Below are 24,443 nucleotides of genomic sequence, written 5' to 3'. Positions count from 1 at the left end.
GCAATCTAAGGTCATAATATGAGCAACAATGTAAAACTGTTATTTTGTTCCAGCAGAATATTTTCTAACCTACAACTTCTAATCACCCTATACCGTGGTGGGCAATGTCAAAAACCCTATTGTACAAGCAGAGATCTGTGTTTCCTTTGCCACAGACAATAAATCTTTATTGTTTTCTCCTGATACACATCACTCCACGTGCTCTCAAGAGGCCCTGCATGTCTCTATTGCCTTCCCTTCCCTATCAAGATCATTTTTGAGTGACAATACAACTTACGGTAAAAACATATAGTCATGTGTAATTATTATCTTCAGTGAAGTGTCTTGTCATTGGATATTATCAAACTTTCCGAATATAACATAATGTATACAGACATTTAATATCACAAATATATAATAGAATAAGCCCATCTAAAAACAGATTTCTCTTCTCACCAGTCATTGCTGTCATAAAATTTATCCAGAATGAACATATTTAAGAAATTAAATTTAGCTTCAGAGAAATCTCCTTTTTACTGAGTAATAATCTGGGAACTGAAGAAAATAAATTACTAGTTGACTGCATTTACTTTGGCTTGCAAAATCAAATCATTATTCTCAACTAATGAGAAAAATAGTGGTAAAATATGTAAAGTGGAAATAACTTTTAAATCTTCATTGGCCTTTCACAACTAGGGTTAAATGAATACATTAAGACTGTTGAAGGCTCTGTTTAATATGATCAAATAACTTCTCATGCAAGCCATATGCTAGTTGTATAACATACTTGGGAGAATGAGAAAATAGTCCCTTATATTTTTTTTTTCTGTTCTATGATTCAGATAAAAGCCTCAGCTGAAAAATTTTGTTTAAGAAAAAAAAAAAAAAAAGTCCAGAGACATTATATAACTTGCTCAGGGCCAATCAGCTGACGAATGCAAAAGATTATATTGAATTGGATTTCTGGCAATAAAGCTGGGGTAGACCACATAATGAATAGAAGGCTTGGGTTATTCCAAACTTCAGGCATGACTTATTCTGTTTTCTTAAAGTGTCAAATTAAGATACACAGAAATTCAGTAGCACATTTTATTATAGATGAATTCTCCTAAGTAAAATAAACCATAACAGAAGCCTATGAGTAGGGCCTTAAGCAAAACAGGGTAATACAGGTCTATTAAAAAAGTCACAATCTTCACTCTCTGGGCCAAAGGTATTTCTAAACCCATTTAACAGATATGCAACAACATTATGATGACTTAAAATCAAGGTAGAGTTTCTTATTCAATAATATAGTGAATCCCTTTGTGTTTCTTTCCCTAAAACTAAATAAAAGAGAGAAGGAGAGAGGACAAAGTCCTTGGGAGTCACTCAGATCTATAAATTAAAATAAAGTGTTAAATACAGGCATAGTACCCTCCGCACATGATTTATATCATTTGGATGTGGCCATCATCCTTTCCTGGGGTCAGCACTACTATTCCTTTCTCTGATTCTACTTCAGCTCACCAGTATTTTTAGCAGGACGAAGTGAGACTCTAATCCATTGACCATGCTTTATGTTCAGAAAATATTATCCCTTAATAAATACCTGGCTATTATCTTAAAATGAAGGGACCTAACCCTTTCAATATCAGCAATAAACTAAAATTGCTTCAATTTAGGTATAAAATGTATTTTGAACATTGTGTGGGAAAAAAGGAAAGAGAGGACACAGGAACCCACAACCAGGCTGAGAACACAGGAACTAGCAAGGGTTTGGTACATTATCACATGACATTTGCATGTCTGGGATGACTAAGAGCTGTCTGTGAAATAGAGGATGACAGGTCATAATTATTCTAATGCAATACATTGTACATTAAACAAGGATGGCTGGGATAAAGTGTCAAACGCAAGTCATTAATGATGACAAGGGCTGGATTCAGTTGCAGCAGCTGTCACCATCCCAGGTGGTACCATACTACCATAGTCCTTACCTCTGTGGAGGTCTTCCTGAGAAAATGGAGGCCAATACACCATTTATAACTAATAACAACTAATAATTAATGTATAGAGAAATGCACATAAAATCTCAGGGTCCGCAATGCCCCATGAATTTACTCTGGTGAACTGTATCTGTACAAGTTAATAATTCCAATGTAATATACTAGTAAGTGAAGCTTTGGTGACATTAAATTCTGAGTTTAAATTTCATCACCTACCAATTGTTGACTTTTGTTAACCTCCTTTGTGCATATAGTGATGCCTATGTCATTTAAATGGTTTACTGATAATTCCCATTCATTTCATTGTTTATACTCATGAGACTATAAATTACAACTAAAACCATACTAAACTGTGGTGCATTTTCTGTATATTTGTCCTATTAATTGTGAAACATAAAGTAGAGTTTAAGCGGCTAACTAAAATTTCCAATAAGCTATTTAAAGCTCAAAGTTAATGCAATCCCTCACCATCTATCTGCAGGATCCTGGACTTTCTGAGCCTCAGTTTCCTTATCCATAAAAATGGGGATAAAAGCCTTTTGCCACGAGTTGTTTTGAGAATTAGAGTAACCTATGTAAGATAACTAATACAGTGCGTGGCACATAGCTACTGCATTATAGATTATGTTGTTTTTTTATCATTAATGATAATGTAAATAATTATTGTAATGTATGCTGACTTCCATAGATTTATATTCTACATTTTTTAGTTAAGTATATTCCTCAGATTTTTACTTTCTATGCTGGCTGTCAGAGTTTTGGTTCCTGACCCTGTCCCAACATCACCATAGTTAGCTGAAGAACATAGCTAAGGTATATAGTTATCTTCTAAGGTATAAGGTATTTGCTATACCTTGTATTTCTCAAAACAGGTTACTATTTCAATCAACATTGTATTTTAGTGAAATATTTCTCATTATACATTTGAAATATTAATGGTCTAAGAATTTGTGATTAAAATAATAATTCAAATCTTTTCTATTTTTAAATAATAGCTAAAAGATACTTTTATTTAATTGATCAACATTAAGACAATTCTAATATAAAATTAAAATTATAATCAGGCCAAAGACCTTCAAGGTTTATGTTAAAAGCATTCAAAGGCTAGAGGTCACCGTAAGTGTTGTCATCCATAGGAAAAGCGATCAAACACTTAATAAAAAGAGTGTATTTAGCTGACTTACAAAGTGATTGATTTTCATTTAGCATTTGTCTACTACTTCTAGCCCAACTTGGAAAATCGATTCCAAAGTGGCCCAGTGGGAGGACAGTTCCATGGAGCTATATGCACTTAATGATGGGAACACATTAGAACCCCACTGCTTATACTAGTTTCAAGTAAAAAAAAAAACAAACAAAAAAAAACTTTGCTTTTAAATCCTTTTGCACTTCTTACTAGGCAGCAAGTTACAACACATCTAAATGACAATGGAAATAATCAAATATCACGCATTAATATCTTCTCTCTTTTTTTTTTTTGAAAGAAGAAAAGCAGCAAGAAGCAGTTGTCTTATGAAGACAAAACTGGCATACAATTTAAATATACTGTTCTCTTAAATCTTTATCCTCTTTATTTTCTTCCATGGACAGTATTTTCCATTTATTTTAAACTATTTAGTAGCCAAATATTCATTATGGATATTTTGTATATTTGTTAGAACATTCAAGCATGTTCCAGAATATCGTGAGAAATATATGCCACTTCTTAATTCTTATAGTAACTTGTAAAATGTTTATATGCATTTATTAATTATTGGTGACCTCATGAAATGTCTAATTACTAAAAAAGTGTGAATTTAAACAGACTTGCAAACAGCAAACCTAACTCGCTATCTACAAAAATTCTTTTACTCATCAAAGATTACTGAAGCCTACTGGCTGAGAGGCCAAGGGCAAGGTCCTGGGGTTATCCTGGTGAACATGACAGAAAAACCTCTGTCTTCATAGAGCTGGCCTGGTTGGAATTGGATGAAAAACATGATTGCTAAATCTCAAAAGTGTATTTGTGACCATTTCATTATATACAAATGAGAAAACTGAGGACCAAAGAGATGAGGAAATTTATGCTCAGTTTCAAGATGATCAATGACAGTATAGAAATGTCCAGTTTCATGACTCCAAATGTAGTGATTTTTTTTTATATTTTGTATTTTTTTACTTTTTCTTTATTGATTAAGGTATTACATATGTGTCCTTATCCCCCCATTATCCCCCACCACTCACCACTCATGCCCTCACCCCCTGGTGACTGTGTCCATTGGTTAGGCTTATATACATACATACAAGTCCTTTGGCTGTGATCTTACCAATATGCAACCAAGAACTTTAGGAATATCTGTAATTCTTCCTTCTTCCCATAACTTACTTCCCAACTACCAGACTCATACTCCAGCCTAAAAAGTACTTGTAATTCCTGGAATGTACAAGTTACATCATCCTTATTCCTTCAAATCTGCTTTTCCTTCTGAGGCACAGAATTAAAGAAGGGGTGGAAGTTTACAGTATAGCCAGGGGTGGAATTTTGCTACTTTTAAGATGCAAATGAATTTTCTGTGGAATTTATTGCCATTTCTAAATATTGCCTTTTACTTATATATGCATGCAGAATTAAATATATACTACATTAAATTAATATTATATATATATAAAATTAAATGTTATATATAACAGAGTAATAAGTATACATTCTGAAGTCCTGCTGAAATGATTTATCGGTATATTGATACAGACATAGACACAAAATTGATCATTTCATCACAGAAGAATCAAATTCAAAACTGAAATTTTAAAAGTACTTCTCTACCTATATATTAGCCTCAATTCAATCAGTTATTGACTGAATAGGGAGCGGAATAAAGTGTCACACTATAAAATGACAGCATTCACTGAACTGGGAATTTAAACAACTTGGTTTTGAATCTAGGCTCAGTTATTTTTTTTTTATCAATGTAACCTTGATAAATTCACAAAGCATCTCAGACTCACATTCGTCATCTGCAAAATGGGAAGAATATCATACCTAATTCTTTAATACTGTTAAGAGTTGAACATACCTAAATAATAGTAGATACTCAATAACTATTATCTGAATTTGAGTTCTAAATCATTCCTATAGACCTAGCTGGTTTGGATCAGTGGATAGAGCGTCGGCCTGCGGACTCAAGGGTCCCAGGTTCGATTCCCGTCAAGGGCGTGTACCTTGGTTGCAGCACATCCCCAGTAGGAGGTGTGCAGGAGACAGCTGATCAATGTTTCTCTCTCAACGATGTTTCTGACTCTCTATCCCTCTCCCTTCCTCTCTGTGAAGAATCAATAAAATATATACATAAATAAATAAATAAATAATTCCTATAAATTGTTTGCACTTTCCTGAAACTATGAGTGCCTTTAACAAATACAATATTCTGTCCCCGCCCCATTAGGCACATAAACAACCTCCATATATACATGAATGCATAAATATGTTAACACATACATGCATCTACATGCATTTGTTTAGTAAGCCTGAGCTTGTTGTCTATCTAAATATCTCTAAGAATAAAAAAGACGACCTCTGACAAATCAAGAAAATATATCTGAAGCCATACATTTCTGACTGTTCTTAAAAAAAAAAAAAAAAAAAAAAAAAAAAAAAAAAAAAGAGGGAGCAGGATTGGATTTCTACTGGAAAAAAAAATTGCTTTATCCAAGAAATGACTTGACAACATAATAATCCACCAGACCTGCTATATCATAATTTCATGCAATTCTTTTTGTGACTCATGATGAGAGACTACATACAAAGATAAGCACATTGATACAGGGCTGGGATATACAGAAAACCACATATTTTCTCCACTCCTGTCACAAATTTATTTGCAAACTTTTCAAGGGCCAAATTCTAATTTCACTTGATCATATTGTTGCTCAGCTCCAAAACTTTACTGTCTCCACTGCCTATAAATTAAAATCTAAACTCTTGATATCTGCAGACTAGATTGTTTAGTCTCTTCAATAATCAATTACTATATGAAAAAATAAAGAGGTGGATAAGTAAAATAAATGAAATTATTTCATGCCTTTTCTATTTACATTTAAAGTTGACCATAAAAGGAACAAAAAAATACATAAAAAAGAAATATATATATCTCAGAGCCAAATCTGTAATTTTAAATTTGTAGATAATACTATTCAAGCCACTGACTCTAACTACTGAAATTCAGGTTACAGTCATCATATATATAAGATATACTTGTAAAAGCTAAATTTGAAATTCAGTAAAATCTAAATTAATTTAGTGTGCTATATGTTTTCATTACAAACCTTTTTTGTTTTTGTTTTTCCAAATGTATGGAGTACATGGGACAATACTGAAATCATATTTCTGAAATGTAAGCTTTATCTGTTTTTAAAAGATTTCTCCATGAAGAATTACAAGTCATTTTTTTCCATAGCCAAAATGGTTATAATTAATACAGTTAGGTGCAATTGCACATTGAAAAGTATCTCAGAATAATAACAAAATCAGTGGTGAAAGGAGTTTAACCCCAAAAATGCATGCATGGAACAGTTACAAGGGGAGAGATGGGAAAGAGATTTTAAGAGAGATTTTTTAGTCATTTCAAGGTTCCGTTTGTTTAACTCCAAACGATTAGGGTTACAGCAGTGAAAATATGCAACCTTACACACATAAGAATAATATATTTTTCTCATTTTTCATTTCTTTCTCTTTGTTCCTTCCTTCATTTCTTCTTTTTAGCTCTAAATTCTCCCTCATTCTATTTCACTTTTCCTCTTTAGGGAAGTATTTTGTATTCTGGTAAACATGAAAGTAATATTACTCAGATTTACTGCTGTTGCTATGCCCAGGGATTTTATTTGGATTTATTGTTACTTGTTCTACAGTAACTGTTAAAGGTGAAGGCCCGAATATTACGCCAGAGAAATCTATGAAAGATGTAAATGAAAATATTCATGTAAAACACACGTACACACCTCTCCCTCCTAAATCTCTTATCTCATAATAGTGCATCTGATGCCAAAGCATGAATAGTATATTAAGGGCTTAACTTCAGTATTAACAACTCAAATTGAAAACTCTTGGCAATTAATTAAGATTAATGACAGAAGTTATCCCCTTTTCCCCAATGTAACACTTCCTCCCATCTCTTCAATGTCCCACTCCCTCCACCCTCCCATCCACCTTTCAGGCTGTAAAAACCCGAGGTCCTGAGACTTTGATCCCATTATTTGCTGCCTTTTGTATCAGAGATCAACAAAGTAGACATTAGCAAATTTACCACCAACAGCTCAGACAGCTGCCCTATAAGTAGTCAATGAACGAGGAACTGATCTGGTTAAGAGCATAAGTCTAGTTTATAAACCTGGATTCAGAGGACAGGTAAAGCCATGCCACTCCTTGTGGAGAGTAGGAACTGAACTTAAGATACAGTCCTCTTCTCACTGTTTGTTGCAAAGAGCCAGCACTTCTATAAACTGGCCTAAGCCACTGCACTGAAAGTGATTATGCAATAGGTTGACATTATAATGTATGATTTCAAGGGGATAAATACAACTATCACAAGAATTTCCATCACTGAAAACTCTTCTTCAATCGACTATGAAACTAATATTAAATCTGCTTTAGAGAAAAAAATGAGAAGAATGCAACTGTAAGCAACAAAATAAATATATCATGATAAAGGAAATTAAAAAATATAAGCCTTCATAATCTCAGAATTCAACCTAAGGGAAAAGAATTGTGACATGTATTTATAACTCTGAAAATTTTAATAGATTTAATTGTAAATTTAAAATTAATCATCATCCAAAAATCGTCACCCAATATAAATAACTTTTATGCAGCAGCACTCTCAGACATCCTATCTAGTAAAATAGTAATATGCAAATTAACCATCACTCCACTATACCCACAAGCCACATCCACCAGCCAATCAGGTGAAAGTATGCAAATTAACTCAACCAAGATGGCTGCAGCGGCTTAGGTTTCCCTGGCAATGGAGGAAGCCAAGCTTCTACAGCCCTGGCCTGCCTTGGCGTCCGCTCAGGGCTACAAAGTTTCAATTATAGAAGATAAATAAATCGCAACAAAAATGGTGGCAACCACAGGGCTGGAGAGAGCAGGAGGCTTGAGTTTCCCCCGGCGATGGAGGAAGCCAAGCTTCTACAGCCCTGGCCTGCCTTAGCCTCCGCTACAGGCTACAAAGTTTCAATTATAGAAGATAAATAAATCTCAGATAGCAGGGCTTCCACTTTGGTGGCCAGGGAGCATGGCTGGCCTACAAACCACCACAGGCCTCTCATCCAGGTCCCCCATGCCCCAAGGGAACCCCCACCCTGATATGGGACACCCTTCAGGGCAAACCAGCTGGCCCCCACCCATGCACCAATCCTCTATCTTATCTAATAAAAGAATAATATGCAAATTGACAGCCACTCCAACACACAAGATGGCTGCCCCTCTGTGGTCGAAGATCCTTCCCCCATGTGGACACAGGATGGCTGCCACAAGATGGCCAGCAGAGGAGAGCAGTTGGGAGGGACCAGGCCCGCAAGGGAGGGCAGTTGGGGGTGATCAAGCCTGCAGGGGAGGGCAGTTAGGGGTGACCAGGCCAGCAGAGGAGGGAATTTGGAAATCACCTGAGAGCTCCCAGACTGCAAGAGGGCACAGGCTGGGCTGAGGGACTCTGCCCTCCCTACCAAGTACACAAATTTCATGTACCAAGCTTCTAGTATCTTTATAAGAAATAATTCAAATTTGTCTACTTGAGAGTTGCACTGATATCTTAATTTTCTCAAGTAGCTTAGTTTCAGGGTAGAATCATGAAGGTAAAATAATAATTCCTTATAACAAAAACCTTTAAATTCTACAAAGTTAAAATGGTATCTCTCAATCAGTAGAGTTTAGTGCATATATTTATCAATAGCTCATTTTTATTCAATTATAACAAAATGAAGAGGGGCATTAATAGACACAATTCTCTTCATTAAATCAATATCTTGTGACCATTAAAGGGAAATATTGTGACTTGTTGACAAAGGACATTGTACTCTGAATTAGGAAGTAAAGTCTTTACCCCACTCATTGAGTTGTCAGAACCTTAAGGTGTGCTGGGCATTAGTTTAGATACATCAGGTGAAGGATAGAGAAAACAACAGAGAAAAGTTAAAATTTGAAAGCTATACACAGGGAATACAGTAGGTCCAGGTAAGCACAAATAATGTGAGAATACACTAGACGAGAGGAAAATTCATATAAGCTTACAGAAACATGCAAGCAAAATTCAGGAGGGAGGATAGGTTTTCAAAAAATGACATGCCTAATGATGATAGTAACACAGTGAAAGTCTGCATGCTCTCTAGAAAAGTAGGATGAAAAAACAAACAAACATAAGATCAAGGGTTAAATCTTAGCAATCAACCAGTGTTAAGAGGTAGGAAAAAGGGGATAAATGAGGGTCAGAGAAAGATAATCAGAAAGTAAATGCTCATAACTATAGAACTTTTTATGTCATGTATATAAATGTGCTATTTAAATATTTATTAAAACACTAGAGGCCCAGTGCACAAAATTTGTGCACAAAATTTGTGCAAGGGAGGGGGTTTGGAGGAACAGGGTCCTTCAGCCCAGTCTGAGCCCTCTCACAATCCAGGACTGCTGGCTCCTAACTGCTTGCCTGCCTGCCTGATCACCCCTAACAACTCGCCTGCCTGTCTGATTGCTCCTAACTGCTCATCTGCCAGCCTGATGGCCCCTAACCACCTCTGCCTCGGACCCCACACCCAGGACCCAGGCTTCCCTCCTCCGGCTGGCTGCAGGCAACCAGGAACGTGTTTTCCTTCTTCTGGCCAGCTGCAGGCACGCGGGCCCCTGGGCTGACTTCGCCCTGGATAGCCACAGCCACAGGCACCTGGGACCCCGAGCGGTTTCACCCGGGGCCCAGGAAGGAAGTTCAGAATGATGCCCGGAAGATGTCCAGTCTATCTGGTCTAATTAGCATATTGCCCTTTTATTATTATAGAGGTAGAGGGGGAAACCCCTCAGAAAAGAAAGACGCTGCCTTTAACATGAAGTTCTTACTTTTGACTTGAGATCTTATTTGTAATATCCAAATATAGGCATGAAGCCTTTATAAGGAGGAAGAAAATTAAAGTCCAAGCAATTTATTTTCCTAACTTCACTTTACTAAAAGAGTGTACCTATCAGAAAAAAAAAAAAAATCAAGTTATATTTCACCTCCATGTCATAAGTTTTAAAACAAACAGGGGTCCTGCTGGCATAGCTCAGTGGTGCCCCTCTCTCTCTCTCTCTCTCTCTCTCTCTCTCTCTCTCTCTCTCTCTCTCTCACTCTCTCTCTCTGAAATCAATAAAAATATGTTTAAAAGATAAATAAAAACAAGCAGTGGATGTTAGTATCACTAGGAGCCTTCCAGGGCAGCTGACTGGTGAAGGAGGGTTTGAAGCCTGAAGGTTACCATAACCTCCGCTAACAGCTAAGCAGTCCGTGGGGCTTTCACGGGTTTGTGGAACAACTCCAACCCTGGTGCTGTGCTTTCTTCTTTCTCTGCCTTTCTGCTTCTCTCACTCTCCCTTTCCAAATTAAAATAAATAAAAATAAAAAGGAGAACAACGCGTGGTCATGCATCATTTATAAGTTACCTTGTTATTGCAAAAACAAAACACGGCTTTGAAAACCAAACACACTCCTGCTGGTGTTTGATGGCGGCCCCACAAAGGAGCGGCGCTGGTTTGCGCGGGGCCGGAGCGGTACCTGCGGTCCCCCGTCGCTCCCCGGGAACCGGCGGCAGATGTTGCAGCGGCTCCGCTGCCTCTGAAGTGGCTTTCCGTCCCGCTCTCCCCGCCGCCGCGGAGTCACACCGCATTAGATCTCTTTATTTGTGCCCGAGGCGAGTGTGGGAGCGCAGCTGTGTCCACCCGGCTCCTACCTTTGGAGTTTCGGGCCTCCGGGCAGCGGGGAGACCAAAACGGTGCAGCCACGCTCAGCCACCTCCGCTGGCAGCCCGGCCACCGCCGCCGCTGCAAACAGATGCCGGGGACAACCTGCTAGGGGACAACCTGCAAGGGGACAGCCTACTAGCTCGCACCTGGCCGCGGCCCTAACCTCCCGCCAGAGCTGAAACATTCATGACCTGGAGGAGCTGCAGCCCCAACCAAAGCCTGCAAAGCCGGGAGGGTGCCCAGCGAGGAGCTGCGGGGCGGAGGAGAGAGAGCGGGAGCGAGGGGCGCAGAGGTGGCTCGCGCCGCTTTGATACCGGATGTCTGAACTTCAATTACTTGATCAAGGGCTTCCATTCAGCCTTGGCTTCTGCAAATAAGCCCAGTGCGGGGCCTCTGAGTCATGAAAGGAGGGTATTTGACTTGCAGAATAAGTGTGCTGCTGCGTGACTCCGGGTGTAGTTCTACTGTTCCCTGGTTTGTTTGTTAAACTAAACTCACAGGAGGCAGCATCTGCAGTAAACAATTTATAAATAAATGACAGGATTGTTTTCTAAGGTAGAAAATGTGCCGCTGCCTAGCTGACTAGGCAGAGGTTCTGTTATATTGGAGCCATCAGCCACAGCCTGAAAACCATTGCGTTGTAGTGTTTCTTAAACATCATAAAGTTTGTTCCTTTTCCCTTTTTTAAGAAAAAAAGACTATTGCTTCCTTTAAAAATTTGGAAATAAAAGCATTATCCTTTGTTTCCTGACAATATAAAACACACTGCATTCAATTCCAACTAGAATATTTTTCCAAAAGCCTACCTAATCCCTATAACATACAAATTGCTTTGTATTTACACACACACACACACACACACACACACACACATACTCCTCTTACACCATTAAACAAATATTTCATAAGAAGTATATTCAGTAGTAAACACACACTAGCTTTCAGGAGTACAGGAAAGTAAAAAAATCATTTGCAAAAGTTATTCACCAATGTATACGAAAAAAAAAAAAATGCAATCAGAACAACTCCAAGACTAATCTCATTCAATGATTAAGTCCTGGCTACCAGCACAAAAAGCCGGTGAAGAGGGCCCTGGCCCTGGGACATCCTAGCCTGCTACATCTAAATTTTTCTCTGCCCCTGTAATCCTAAGAAACAGAGATAGAAGCAAATTTGGTGAAAACCACGGAGTTCAGGCAGTTTAGTTTTTGAGGGCTTCACCAACTGGACACAGTAAATAGGAGGTAATGGTGAACCACTGTCTCCTTCGCATGCACAGGTTAAGCACTACCAAAGCACAGCACCCCATTGTTCCTATCTAGCAAAACTAGCTGTGCCCTGCATGCTCCACTCCTTGGGTCTCTCTAGACCTCTGGAGCCGCATTTCCTACTGGGAGAAGTATACTTTGGGTTTCTCAAATCAAAAACACTCCAAAGCAAAGAGTACTGGAATATAAGAAATATTATATGCTCTTGTTTTATAAAATAACATTTGTAAGAGTCTCAGCAGATTTATGCCATTGCACCATGCAATTATGATTTTATTTAAACAAATAATTAATTATTATTGCTTTGGATAATAATATCTGATGTGGTTCAGTTCTTGTAAATGCTTTTAAATAAAATCCACTAAAATATTTACTATGATTAAGTGTCCTCTGGTGCAGATTCGTTTTGGCACAAGCATCACAAAGTCACATGGCAGGCCTCATCAATAACAGTATTTACTGTACTATTGAAGATAAGAATAGAGTAATTGAAAGTCTTCAGTCTTTCAAATGACACCAAAAAGAAAATTAGCATAGCATGTAAGAAATGCATGAACTTGTATAAGAAATTAGCAAGCCTGAAGGTGAAAGTATAGTGGACATAAATGTGTTTAAGAGACAAAGGAAGGAAGGGAGGGAGGGAGGAAAAGAAAAGCATTCTGAAGACCATGTAACCAAAGTAGCATGATAGCTTTCTGAAAAATAATGTAAACATATTGGAACTCCTTTATTCTAAATTATTAAGATACAGAACACTAATTCTGCTAAGTATTGAAATGATTCTTACTAATTTAATCACTTAATATCTGAAAAAGTACAGGTTATAGTTTTGAATGTATATGGGATTAGGAGTTTACATTGGAATTAATTCTATCAAATAAAGAGGACCTGGTTGATGATGTGAAGTTGAGAGAATCAAATTCTTTAAATATATATATATATATATATATTTCATTGATTTTTTTTACAGAGAAGAAGGGAGAGAGATAGAGAGTTAGAAACATTGATGAGAGAGAAACATCGATCAGCTGCCTCTTGCACACCCCCTATTTGGGATGGATGTGCCCGTGTGCCCGCAACCAATGTAAGTGCCCTTGACCAGAATCGAACCTGGGACCTTTGAGTCCGCAGGCCAAACCGGTTTTGGCTGAGAAACATATTCTTAATAATCCTTGTAAAACATGAAAATGGGAGATGGGAAATAAGTAAAGGAGGCAGGAGGGGAAAGACTTCCCAAGTTGTCTAAAGCGAAAAGAATATATGCTGATACCTACAAACTTTGTATCAAACTCCAGCCTAAAAAAAATAATATTATAAAAAATAACTAGCAAGAAGCAAAAGATTAACTCATGTCAAACTTACCTGATTTCTGTGATCAAATAATTTTGCATCATTGGTTAGTTGAATGGGGGAGTTTATAAATAAACATTATACCTTAAATTCAGCAAATAATTTAACAAAATTTATAAAATAACCTTGTGAATAAAGTGATAATCTGAGATTGTACTTTTGGGTGGTTCCTAGCTTTTCCATACTAATGTCAGTGAACTGTGGGGAAAGTTCTCATTGAGGGTCACACTGAGGTTTTAATTGTACTTAAAATAAGTGACAAAACTTTTCTAGTGGCAAAATGTTAGAAGCAGTAAAGCTATCAAAAATAGGTATTATAAAAAAAGGTTAAGTCAGACTGTGTCAAGCACACAGAGTCAATATATATCTGACAGAATAACAAATTAATTAAACCACAAATTGATGTTTACTAAGCTTAAAATCCCACATTTAAGTAAAAATAAACAAAAAATCATAATTAACATATATAGTGTAGAGTAGAAAACTAGTTTAATTAATCACACATAATAAAGGTCCACTTACTATATTTTATCTAAACTTTTGAAATACAAAATCTTTGGAAACAAAGTTTTGTACAAAGTTGGTCACCAAAATTCATTTAGAAGCTAAACCTGGCCTGCATTAATTTGAGATTACTTATAGTCTATATGTATCCACTTTTAGCGATTAATAATTTTGTAGCAAAACGTCTGAATAATTATCAGGAGGTGTTTTTACATAAATATGACATAAGGACTATATCAAATCCCTATACTCTGAAAAATTCTGAATTTTGAAGCAATTTGACCTCAAATGTTAGAATAGAAGGCTTTGGAACTATATTAAATGAAAGTATGCCCAAGTACTAAAACAAAAGGAAATCTTGATCAAAATAATAGAAGCATTAGTCTTCAATAATGGAAAGATAAATACTAATTTAATCTGTTGGGACACTATGTGGGATATTCCTTCCAGCACTATACATTAAGGAGAATGCTCAATTTATTTAGTATCTAACAACATTCTTGGTACATGTTAGGTACTACCTAAATATTTGTTGAATGAACAAGAATAATGCATCCTTTTAAAAACCAAATATACCAACTTATCCAAACTCACAGATCTCTTCTATTCCCAACCTATTCTGGTTTTAACCTCCAACCCCCATACTTCCTAGTAATCCACAAATGACAGTATTCTTGGCTGCCTTAGAGATTTTGCTCATGATGCTTTATCAATGGAAATGCCCATTCTACTAACTCCACCTAATGAAATCCTACCTATTTTCAAAGACATAAGGCCTATGTTTTTGAAAAAACATCCAAAATTCCTCTGAAAGAAAGATTCAATCTCTCTTACTGTATGCACTCAAGATCACATTCTGGAATAAACATTATTTGTCTCGATTCCCAAACAAATTTCGGATTTCTTAAGAGCAAAAGCTACACTTTGTACACCACCTGCTCCCTTGTATTACCTGATGCCATTACTTGTACATATTTATAATAAAAAATTACTTAATTCAATCAAAATGAGTAGGAATTTAAAAAGACTGAAAAATAAATTTTAATTATAGGAATTAAAAGAATATATAAATATTGGCAAGAGTGCTGAGAGTATTATCTGTTTTTGCTGGCCAATACATCTTCAGTGTTAGCAATTCCCAACACTCAAATTGTTGAACAAATGAACTAATGTCTAACATGAGGAAGAGAAAGACCAGCATATTGAATGATAAGTAGAGCTGCTATATGTTGTTGCAGAAGCACAACTCCAAATCATGCGTACATTTAAACAGAGGTACCATTAAATATAAACCACAGCGGTCTAGTAATGAAAAAGTCTGCTTCAACCACTACCTCATTCTCTCTACCTGTGGTCTTAGCAAAGGGTAAGTGATCTGTTGGGAATATTCCAGGAATACTTTCTCAAATTGGATTTCCTACATGGTTGAACTCAGATATTTCTGAAATAACCCCCATCTCATCGAAGTAAAATGATAAGATTTAGACATTTTTTGTCTTTTAAATACCATGACAGAGTCATACAACATGAAATACAACTTTAGCTTGGCACTGTAAAATAAATATGAATCTCATCACTTAGATATTTATCCTTAAAAACATAGCTATTGCACCTGAATGAACCCGAAGTCCTCTGAAGCTGGGGTGAATGGTGTTCACGGTTGTGCTGACACATAATGAGAACACTGTTGTTACCACTAACAGTGGCGTGTTTCTCAACAAAACTTGCTCTTGATACAAATCAAAAGGTTTTAAACAATTTTTCTTACATTGATACAACAGCAAATAGTGCTAATATATTTAAAAAATGATAAAACTGGCGTAATTCTAGACAAATTTCCAAAAACTAAAAAGCTTCAAATAGGCTGACTTGGTAGAGAAAATGAACACACATGTGTATGTGCATTTATATATTCCTATACATATGTGTATGTATGTATGCTTTCAAAGACACTTTCATATATTTAAGAAATTAGATTCATCAACTATTGGAAGCAGGGAAATAACATACTTATACTGAGAAATAGAGGCTCTGAGGTGTGTTCTCCAGTCCTCACTCCTAGTAAAGGTCAGAGAAAGACTTCATTTCCTAACCCGGAATCTGTCCCCCCACTGGGTGACACCTCAGAACATGATGTCATCCAAGTCAAAGGCTGAAGCAAAGAGTGGGCTCATTAAAGCCAGTGTACAATAGGCCGTCATTTCTTAATGTATTGCTTGACAAGGGACTTATCAAACTTGAAGATGTATTCCAACAACAGAGAATTGTTTAAGCGCCGTATATAATAGGAGATGATAACTCCTTCCTCGAGTGTACTGAGGGCTTTAAGTTCTTTTTGATTACTAGTTCACCTTCATTGTACAGACCCACGCAGTCAGCTCTTTCCCAACACATCCTCGCGTACAAACCTCGTCTCCTTCCTGAGGTCGCATCAAGGACACCCGGTCATACTGCCGCCGCAGCAAAGCCCAGAGCGCGTCCAGCCGACCCTAAAGGGAACACGACTCGTTAATCCCTAAGGAACACACTCAACCCCTATTGGGAGAATACGTGAGTTAAAATGAAGATGGTACAGCCTATTCTCTACTCACTCTCGCTTTTTTCACAAATTAAAATAAAGAATAAGTTAATAAGAAGAAGAGGAGGTCCTTGCTGCTGAGAAAATTTTTAGTCGTTAAATACAGACTGCATGCCTGCTATGTGATGGACCTGGGTCCTCCTTCAGACTTGGGTAGGGAGGACAAAAAGAGTTACACTTTCTCTGGGAAATTTCAGTTAAATGGCGCAAAACGTGGGTAGTACCTTAATCGGGGTGTACCACTTTGTCTGAGGAGGCTGGTACGAGGGTCTGGGTCGAGGTGGCCTAGGCCTGATGGGTTCCTCTGGTTCTTCAGGGATTGTCACCACAGCATTTTTGGCTTTCTCGAGCCTTGCACCTTCCTCAGTAGATCCTTTATCACCCCAGCGAACCTTTCAAACAAAGGGGGAGAAGTTATCTTAGACATACAGTGTCTTGGAAAAATAAGTTCCGATTTAACCAATGGTCCTTCAGTTTACCACCTCAGAGGAGAAGGAAGATGTGTAGGCAAACTAATTGTAAATTTCTCCTCTTCTGAGATTTAATAGGTTTATCACCATTACTTATGTACTTAACATTAAGATTCCAGAAAAAATAAAAGAGCCTTTGTATAAATCTGGAGTTAATTAAAATTTGAAGCATCCATTTCTCCATTGTTTCAAATAAGGAGTTAATTGGTAGTTCCTAAAGCATGATAGTCTGGAATCCTATTCTTTAATTGGATAGGGTCCTCTTCCAGCTAAACACAAACCCATATATACTGATGAAACTGAGGGAAATAGATAATAAAAATGATAATTAGAATTTACTGAATGCTTACTATGTGCCGATTTGCATTTAGTCCATAGGAAAATGTAATGAGATACTGTATTTTGCCTTCCAGATGAGGGAACTGAGACCCAGAGAGGTTAAGTGACATACCCAAAGCTACACAGCTAGCAAGTAGCAGGGCAGGGATTTTAATGCAGATAGTCTGAAATAGGCTAATACGTTTTAAATAAGTTTGAATTTTATTAATGTATTTTACACAAAGGAGTTCACTGTTCTTTCCAAACTTTTCATAAAGTTTGATTGAGGCAAAATGTATGATTTAAACATTTAGCCTTCAGAAGTAAAATTATTACATGTAATTTCCTTACTTTTATAAAGCTTGATTTTATAAAGTAATTTTCAGTCTTTAGTTCCTGTTCTCATTTTCTCATCTGAGTATGGTTACTTGATATAACAGTTTTTCATTGAGGAAGAACATAGCTGAAAAAAAGCTTCTGTTATGAAAAGAACATTTAAGAAACACCAGGGATTTTCACAAATTTTAGGAAATTTCGTTCTCTGACAATTCTGGACGTTGAAAAACCACAGAGTCAACCAATTGTTTTCTCTGTTTCAAAAGGAACAAGAAATAAGAGCTAAATCTGAGCTCAACTTCTTCATGTGTAAGCATGGAACAAGATGCAGCCCAAGAACATTATCAAAGATGACAGAGATAGCATAAATGAAGCTCTAAAAAGAAATAGGAGGGCCTGTCCAGGGCACACTGACCCAGCAGAGTTAAGTGATTTCTACAAAGAAAAAAAAATTGTTAAATCCATTTTAAAGCATTTTAATGGCCTTAGTGTGTGGGAGTACAGATAATCCCTCTTTATAGAAAGAACTATTCGCAGCTTTTTGGTAAGACTTACTTAAATGTTTTGAGCCATTTTTAATACAGTTTTAGAATAGGCTTTCCATTTCAATTGGGCCCTATTGACTCATTAAAAATGTATCTATATCTCTCAGTGTGATCAGTGGTACTGGAATGTTCTTTATGAGGGTGTTAAAATTGCTTTAAACACCATTAAACCTTTAGAACTAGATAGCTGGCTCTCCTTCCAAAGAAATGACCTTCTCTTTCAAATCACAGCACCATCACCTGGATAAACTAAGACTTGTACAATCTCTAGAACAGCTAAATTGAAGTACAAAACCTTAAAAGCAGGATACATATCCTTGCAGTTGTAAAGTCTCAATTCTAAGGGAGAAAACAAAACAAAAAAATGGAAAAAGATGCACAGTTAAGTAAACACATAGGTATCATAACTCAGAAAATAATTCAGAATAGAAACGTAAGAAGATACATTTTAGATCTATTTAGAAATGACAGATTTTAGCATATACAGCTCCTCAGCCTAACCTTCCCAGCTGGTATTATAAAGGTCATGGAAATAGTGTTTTCCTTCCAAGTTTCACTGATAACCCATTCTCAGATAAAGAACCCCAAGCTGGTTAAACTGGAGTTCTGACCCAATGTGGCATTTCCAGGAACTCAACTATCAAGACACTACACTTATGAAATATGTTTCTGAGTTTTAAAGGAAATTCCTTAAATAAATCTACTAGTGTTAGTTCATGAAATAGCTGTTTAAATCATCACCACCATCAGACAAACATCAAAACAAATTCTCTCACTTCATCTCAAAGTTTAACTCTATAATTTTCCTAAAACTCTTAAAAGCAGTTAAATATATACACAAGTATATGTATACATTTTAATATTTTAGTTTGACCACATTGAGATGGTCACAAAGGATAAAAGAATTACAAGACTAGATCACCAAAGGGAGACTTAGCAGAGTTCATATACATGAATTTTTAATTTTTTTTTGGAGGGGGGGTGGCGGGGGAGGAATAAGCACAAGCTAGATAATTAAGTTCTTCCAACTCTGCTTGACTTTCATGATAAACGATAATATTCCATAATTTTCAGAGAATATTTAGATGACTAGGAGGTTATATTATAAAGGAGCAATTTCAGAATCAAGAAAAGAAACAAAAACAGTTTCACGCTGAATTGGCAGAAACACACATTTGAAGTCATTAGATATTGTGGATCAGCTATGCTAACAGCTGTTATTAACGTCAGCTCAATTCCAGTTTTCTGCAAATTTCCATTATCATAGGTCTAAGTAAAATCCCTATACCGGCTTAAAATAGCACTAGTTATGAAGATTTGTTCCATAATTCAGATGTGGTCATAATTTCTAGAATTCCTTTTACTTTCCCCAGTTCAACGTATTTTTTTAAAAGAATATGCTTTCCAGGTTTGAATAGGCAAAATTTTAAAGCAGATTATGTGTTCTTTTTCCCCTCTCCAACTTTAAGAAGTTCATGTTTGAGAAAGTTTAATGATGTTTAATGATCACTTCAATTTTTATTATGTATTTTTAGGTATTTCATTTCCCCTTTGTAATGTCCACATTTAATTTTTCACTTTTTGTCATCCTCATCCCCATTTCAATCTTATTGATGGAATACACCATAAAATGTAGCCAGAATTTATCGAAAGCTAAAAGGGACCTCAATTACTAAAAGTGGGTGAGCCCTTATCATAAATTTTTCTCAACTGAATAGAAAATATAATTTCACATATTAAGAGAATAATGCTTAAAACTTAAAATACAAGTTATTAAAAAATGTGTGTGAGTCCTTGGCTTCCTTGATCATAAGACAATAATATACTCTTTAACTTAGGACCCGTTCAGCTCATGCCTATGCTTTTCTTTACAAAGTGTCTCAATCTTTGGGACACTGAAATATTGAACTAGCAAAAATCTTGCATAATTCCTAGAGTTTTAACAAGAACATTACTTTCTCATCAAAAATATACTAATATATTACATACTAACACATCCATATCTTGTTGTTATGTGGTATTTTACAAGTGTAGATTTCAAAATGAAATAAAATTTATTATTCTGAATACAGGGTTGGGCAAAAGTAGATTTATAGTTGTTTGTATAGGAAATAATAACACGCCCTAAATGGTTTGGCTCAGTGGATAGAGAGTCGGCCTGCAGACTGAGGGGTCCCAGGTTCGATTCTGGTCAAGGGCATGTACCTTGGTTGGGGGCACATCCCCAGTAGCGGGTGTGCAGGAGGCACCTGATCAATGTTTCTCTCTCATCGATTTTTCTAACTCTCTATCCCTCTCCCTTCCTCTCTGTAAAAAATTAATAAAATATATTTTTAAAAAGAAAGAAAATAGTAACACAATAATCAACTATTTCACATACTCAGAACTATAAACCTACTTTTACCTCACCCTTCTAAGTTCGATATCAAATAAATTAGGAAATAATAGAGAAATATATAGCACAAATTGAAAATCACTCCATGCAGAGAAAACTATTCTAACATTTTGTGGTATATCATGTCAAAACTTTTTTTCCCTTCGCAAACATCTTTTTACACATTCATTTTAAAATGAGGCTAACTAAACTAAAATAAGTTGTGATATCAGATATATAGCTATCCAAATGTAACACTTATTTATAAGTGTATTTTTTATATGCACAGGAATATCTAATCCACTCTTTCCCACTCCTCTAAGGCTAGATTGGCATAGCAAAGTTAGGCTGAAGGAAAATGACCTTCCTTCTGTATCAAGCAACAAGAGCTAGCCCCGCTAAGCTCTTCATACTACTTGATATTCCCAATTACCCACCGGCAAACGCAGGTGCACTCTTCTCTCCTAAAGACAAACTTAACAGATGTTAGCACTCGCCTTTCCCATAGCTTATTGGCAATGAGGTACTTGTGTCAGAAAATATTTCAGCAATACAGTGGCAAGCTTTTATGGATAATGTGCATTATTTTAACATGTAATGTGCTCAAGAAAGTGACAATCAAGATCAGATGACTTGAATAACCATTTCAATAGTGACAACCATATTAAGTAGGCCTAGGCTTTTTTTTTTGAAAACTACTGAAATTTATTCTAAAAAGAGGCAACTTTTTATTGGGAATCTGAAATTTATTGAAGTGTATAAGAAAGAAAATTGCAACAGTTTTGATGTTGGTAGTTAGCTAATTGACTTCTGCTGGCAGTGATGGGAACAAAACAAATAAGACAGAAGACACGTGCCATGACTGCACAACATAAAATAAATTCTTTATCGAGAAGTAAAATTAAAGGATATCCAATAAGGAGAAAAAGTGAAGATCTGAGTTTAATAATAACGGCAGTATATCAATGAAAAATTCTTTCAGTTCTCGTTGGGGTGAGGTGCTGGCCTATTTGAACTAGTTAAGGGCTCAGTGCAGGCAATGACTGCATATTATTAATTAACTAGAGGCCTGGTGCATGAACTCATGTCCACAATTTGAGTCAGTCAAAAAGTTCAATGCAGTCTAATAAAAGATATTTAATATTAATTATGATTGTTCATAAGTGGTAACTAAAAGCTGTATTAAAAAAAAAAAAGAGCCTCACATGTGTTTCCTCTACATTTGTGATAAGGTCATATCCATACTATTGAATATTTTAACATTTTTCTCCTCAAATAGTACATAGCTATTAGATCTTTTCAAAGATGAGTATTGTTGCAATTTTAAGTGGCTGGCTTCTTTAAAATTGATGTTCTCTGCAGTCATTTTTTCCAAAATAGAGAGAAAAACCCTAACTTTGTTTCACCCTTTAGAATTCAGGCATGGTATCAATGCAGTTCTTTGACTCATGAAGTTAGTTCTTCTTGGAGAGTTTTGAAATGGCTAAGATGCTTCCACAGATAAAGAATATCTGCAAAAGACCCAGTGTTAAGTAAAAAAATGGATGTATTGTGATACTGAATTATAAAAAGTACAGTTTCCATGGCCTCATAGTTCTAGAAATTCATATTCCAAATCAGTGGCTTCTATTTCTTTAAAGATACCAACCTCCATTCTTTTAATTCCTCCAACCCCTCGGCCGCCATAATAGGAAGCATCCACCGTTGGCCATTTCTTGTTTGGCAGAGGATCCTCTTCCTCCTGCTTAGATACAATTTTTAAAAATTTGTTCAATTACATTCTTAAAACATTGCTTAGTCAGGACTGGGTCACACTGAACCATTTTTCTGAATAATGCAATTCCCGTGTAAGAAACACAGTACAAGTTATACTATATGAGACATGGAGAGGTATGGATGCTTACGGCAGAAATTTCCCCTGGAGTTCCAGAGCGTAGGAGGACTCCTTCCTTTCCACAACTTTAGGAATCCCCCTTATTCCCTTAGTTACCAGAAGCTGATAAGAGCATAATTTGTGTGTGCTTCTTTCTATTCATCAGTTGATATTTAAAAAGATAAAACATTAAAATTTGGGAGAGCATTTCAATAGTCACATAAAGCATCCAAGTATGTATATGTTTGAGTTCTGTGAAGTTCGTACTAAAAAGATAGGTAGCTGAGAAGCTTTAAAGATGCACAAGACAGTGCATTCTGTATTTCACGTTGCTAACACAATTTTGGCTGACAAACAGTTACTTAAAGTGCAACAGCCCGCTTTTAGCTTTGATCCCCTCCAAAAACCCCCGTTGGATGCCTGAAATTATGGATATTATCAAACCTAGTATATATGATGTTTTTTTCTATACATACATGCCTATGATATAGTTTAATTTATAGATTGGGAAAGTTCATGGTTTTCTTACTGTTGATCTTAGTAACCTCAGCATTTTTTTTTTCTTTTCTTATCAAGAATTTTCACGTTTTCACACAAAGGAAGCGCTTTGCAGCTTCTCTTTGACATTTCCAAACTGCCAGCATCACTAGACTCGCACTTTGGGGCCATTACTAAATAAAATAAGGGCTGTGTGAACACAAGCTGCAACGCTGAGACAGCAGTTTGGTAACTGAGATGGCTACTGCGTGACTAACAGGCGGGTATACAGCAGGGATACACTGGACAAAGGCATCCGGCAGGACAGAATGGGGTGGTGTGGACTTGATCACCCTGCTCAGAATGGCATGTAAACGAAAATGTTTAATTGCTTATTTCTGGAATTTTCCAATTAATATGTTCAGACCTCAGATGACCACAGTTGACCACTGGTAACTGAAGCTACAGGAAGAGAAACCACCAATAAGGGAGACTACTGCATTACTCATTTTGAGGAAAGTAATAACATCTTGGAACTGCCAGTTTGCAGTTTTGAACTTTTTTAAGACAAAATAAGTGACGTCAGAACTATTGATATATTGCTATAAGAAGTAAATTAAATCTCTGTGCTGTTGATCTCGTCTAGCACATGTAAGAAATCATAAGAGGGCAAACAATAACTATTGATTTTTATGAATTCAAAAGTCAATTCAGGAGTGTCATAGTTATCTGATAATAATGTAATTGGTCAAATTTGGTGATAATATGTAAAAAAACACATCCCTTATTAAGCACTCATTTACCTCTACTGGTGCAGGGGGTGGTGGTGGAGGAGGATCCTTGATAACCTGTCCAAAAACAAAAACAAAAAATTAAATGTAAAAACGTTTGTGTCATGGGAGAGGAAACAGTAAGGATGTATAAAATAATTAGATTAGTAAAATACTGTGTTAGCACCAATGACATCCCCAGTGATCCTTAACACCCCAACCCCTCCTTCCCGCCCCACTCCACACCCCTATCCAGCATGTAAGCTTCTCCCTGTGAATCTAGGCTTTCCTATAACTAGCTTTTGACTAGCATGAGGTACAAGTGATACCATGTGACTTCTGAGGCTAGGTCAAAGCAGGGTTTCACTTTCCCTGACATCCTTGTAACACTCATTCTAGGGGAAGCCTGCTGTCACGTTATGTCTGCCCTGAAACCATCAAGCTGTGAGCATGCCCAGGATAAGGTTATGGCATGGTTAGGTGGTGAGAGACAGGCACATGGCCAGCCCCCAGCTGTGCCAGCCTTCCCAGCTGAGGTGTCAGAATGTGAGGGAAGAACTTCTCTTGGACATTGAGCCTCTTTAACTTTCTGATGCCTCCAGCCCAGCTGCCACCTGACCGCAATCACATGAGAGAACAGCAAGTGAGAACCTC

General features: G+C 36.6%; 1 protein-coding gene across 2 annotated transcripts in view; it reads right to left on the bottom strand.

Moving 5' to 3' along the window:
* ANTXR2 (ANTXR cell adhesion molecule 2) overlaps positions 1–24,443 on the bottom strand; it is a 127,267-nt gene that overhangs the window by 29,051 nt on the left and 73,773 nt on the right. Inside the window, exons 13-16 of one of the 2 annotated variants that reach the window (XM_084882814.1) lie at positions 23,823–23,867; positions 22,318–22,410; positions 16,851–17,018; positions 16,457–16,537 (exon numbers count right to left, since the gene is read on the bottom strand). In XM_084882814.1, coding sequence (XP_084738940.1) covers positions 16,457–16,537; positions 16,851–17,018; positions 22,318–22,410; positions 23,823–23,867 — 387 coding nt within the window. Of the gene's footprint in view, positions 1–16,456; positions 16,538–16,850; positions 17,019–22,317; positions 22,414–23,822; positions 23,868–24,443 lie in introns of both variants that reach the window. The other variant, XM_084882813.1, reaches the window with a different exon arrangement.

Source organism: Pipistrellus hanaki (genome assembly GCF_964339955.1).
Source record: "Pipistrellus hanaki genome assembly, chromosome: 1".
Lineage (NCBI taxonomy): Eukaryota > Metazoa > Chordata > Mammalia > Chiroptera > Vespertilionidae > Pipistrellus > Pipistrellus hanaki.
The sequence above is the reverse complement of the archived record's forward strand: the minus strand, read 5'-3'. Positions and strand labels throughout refer to the sequence as shown.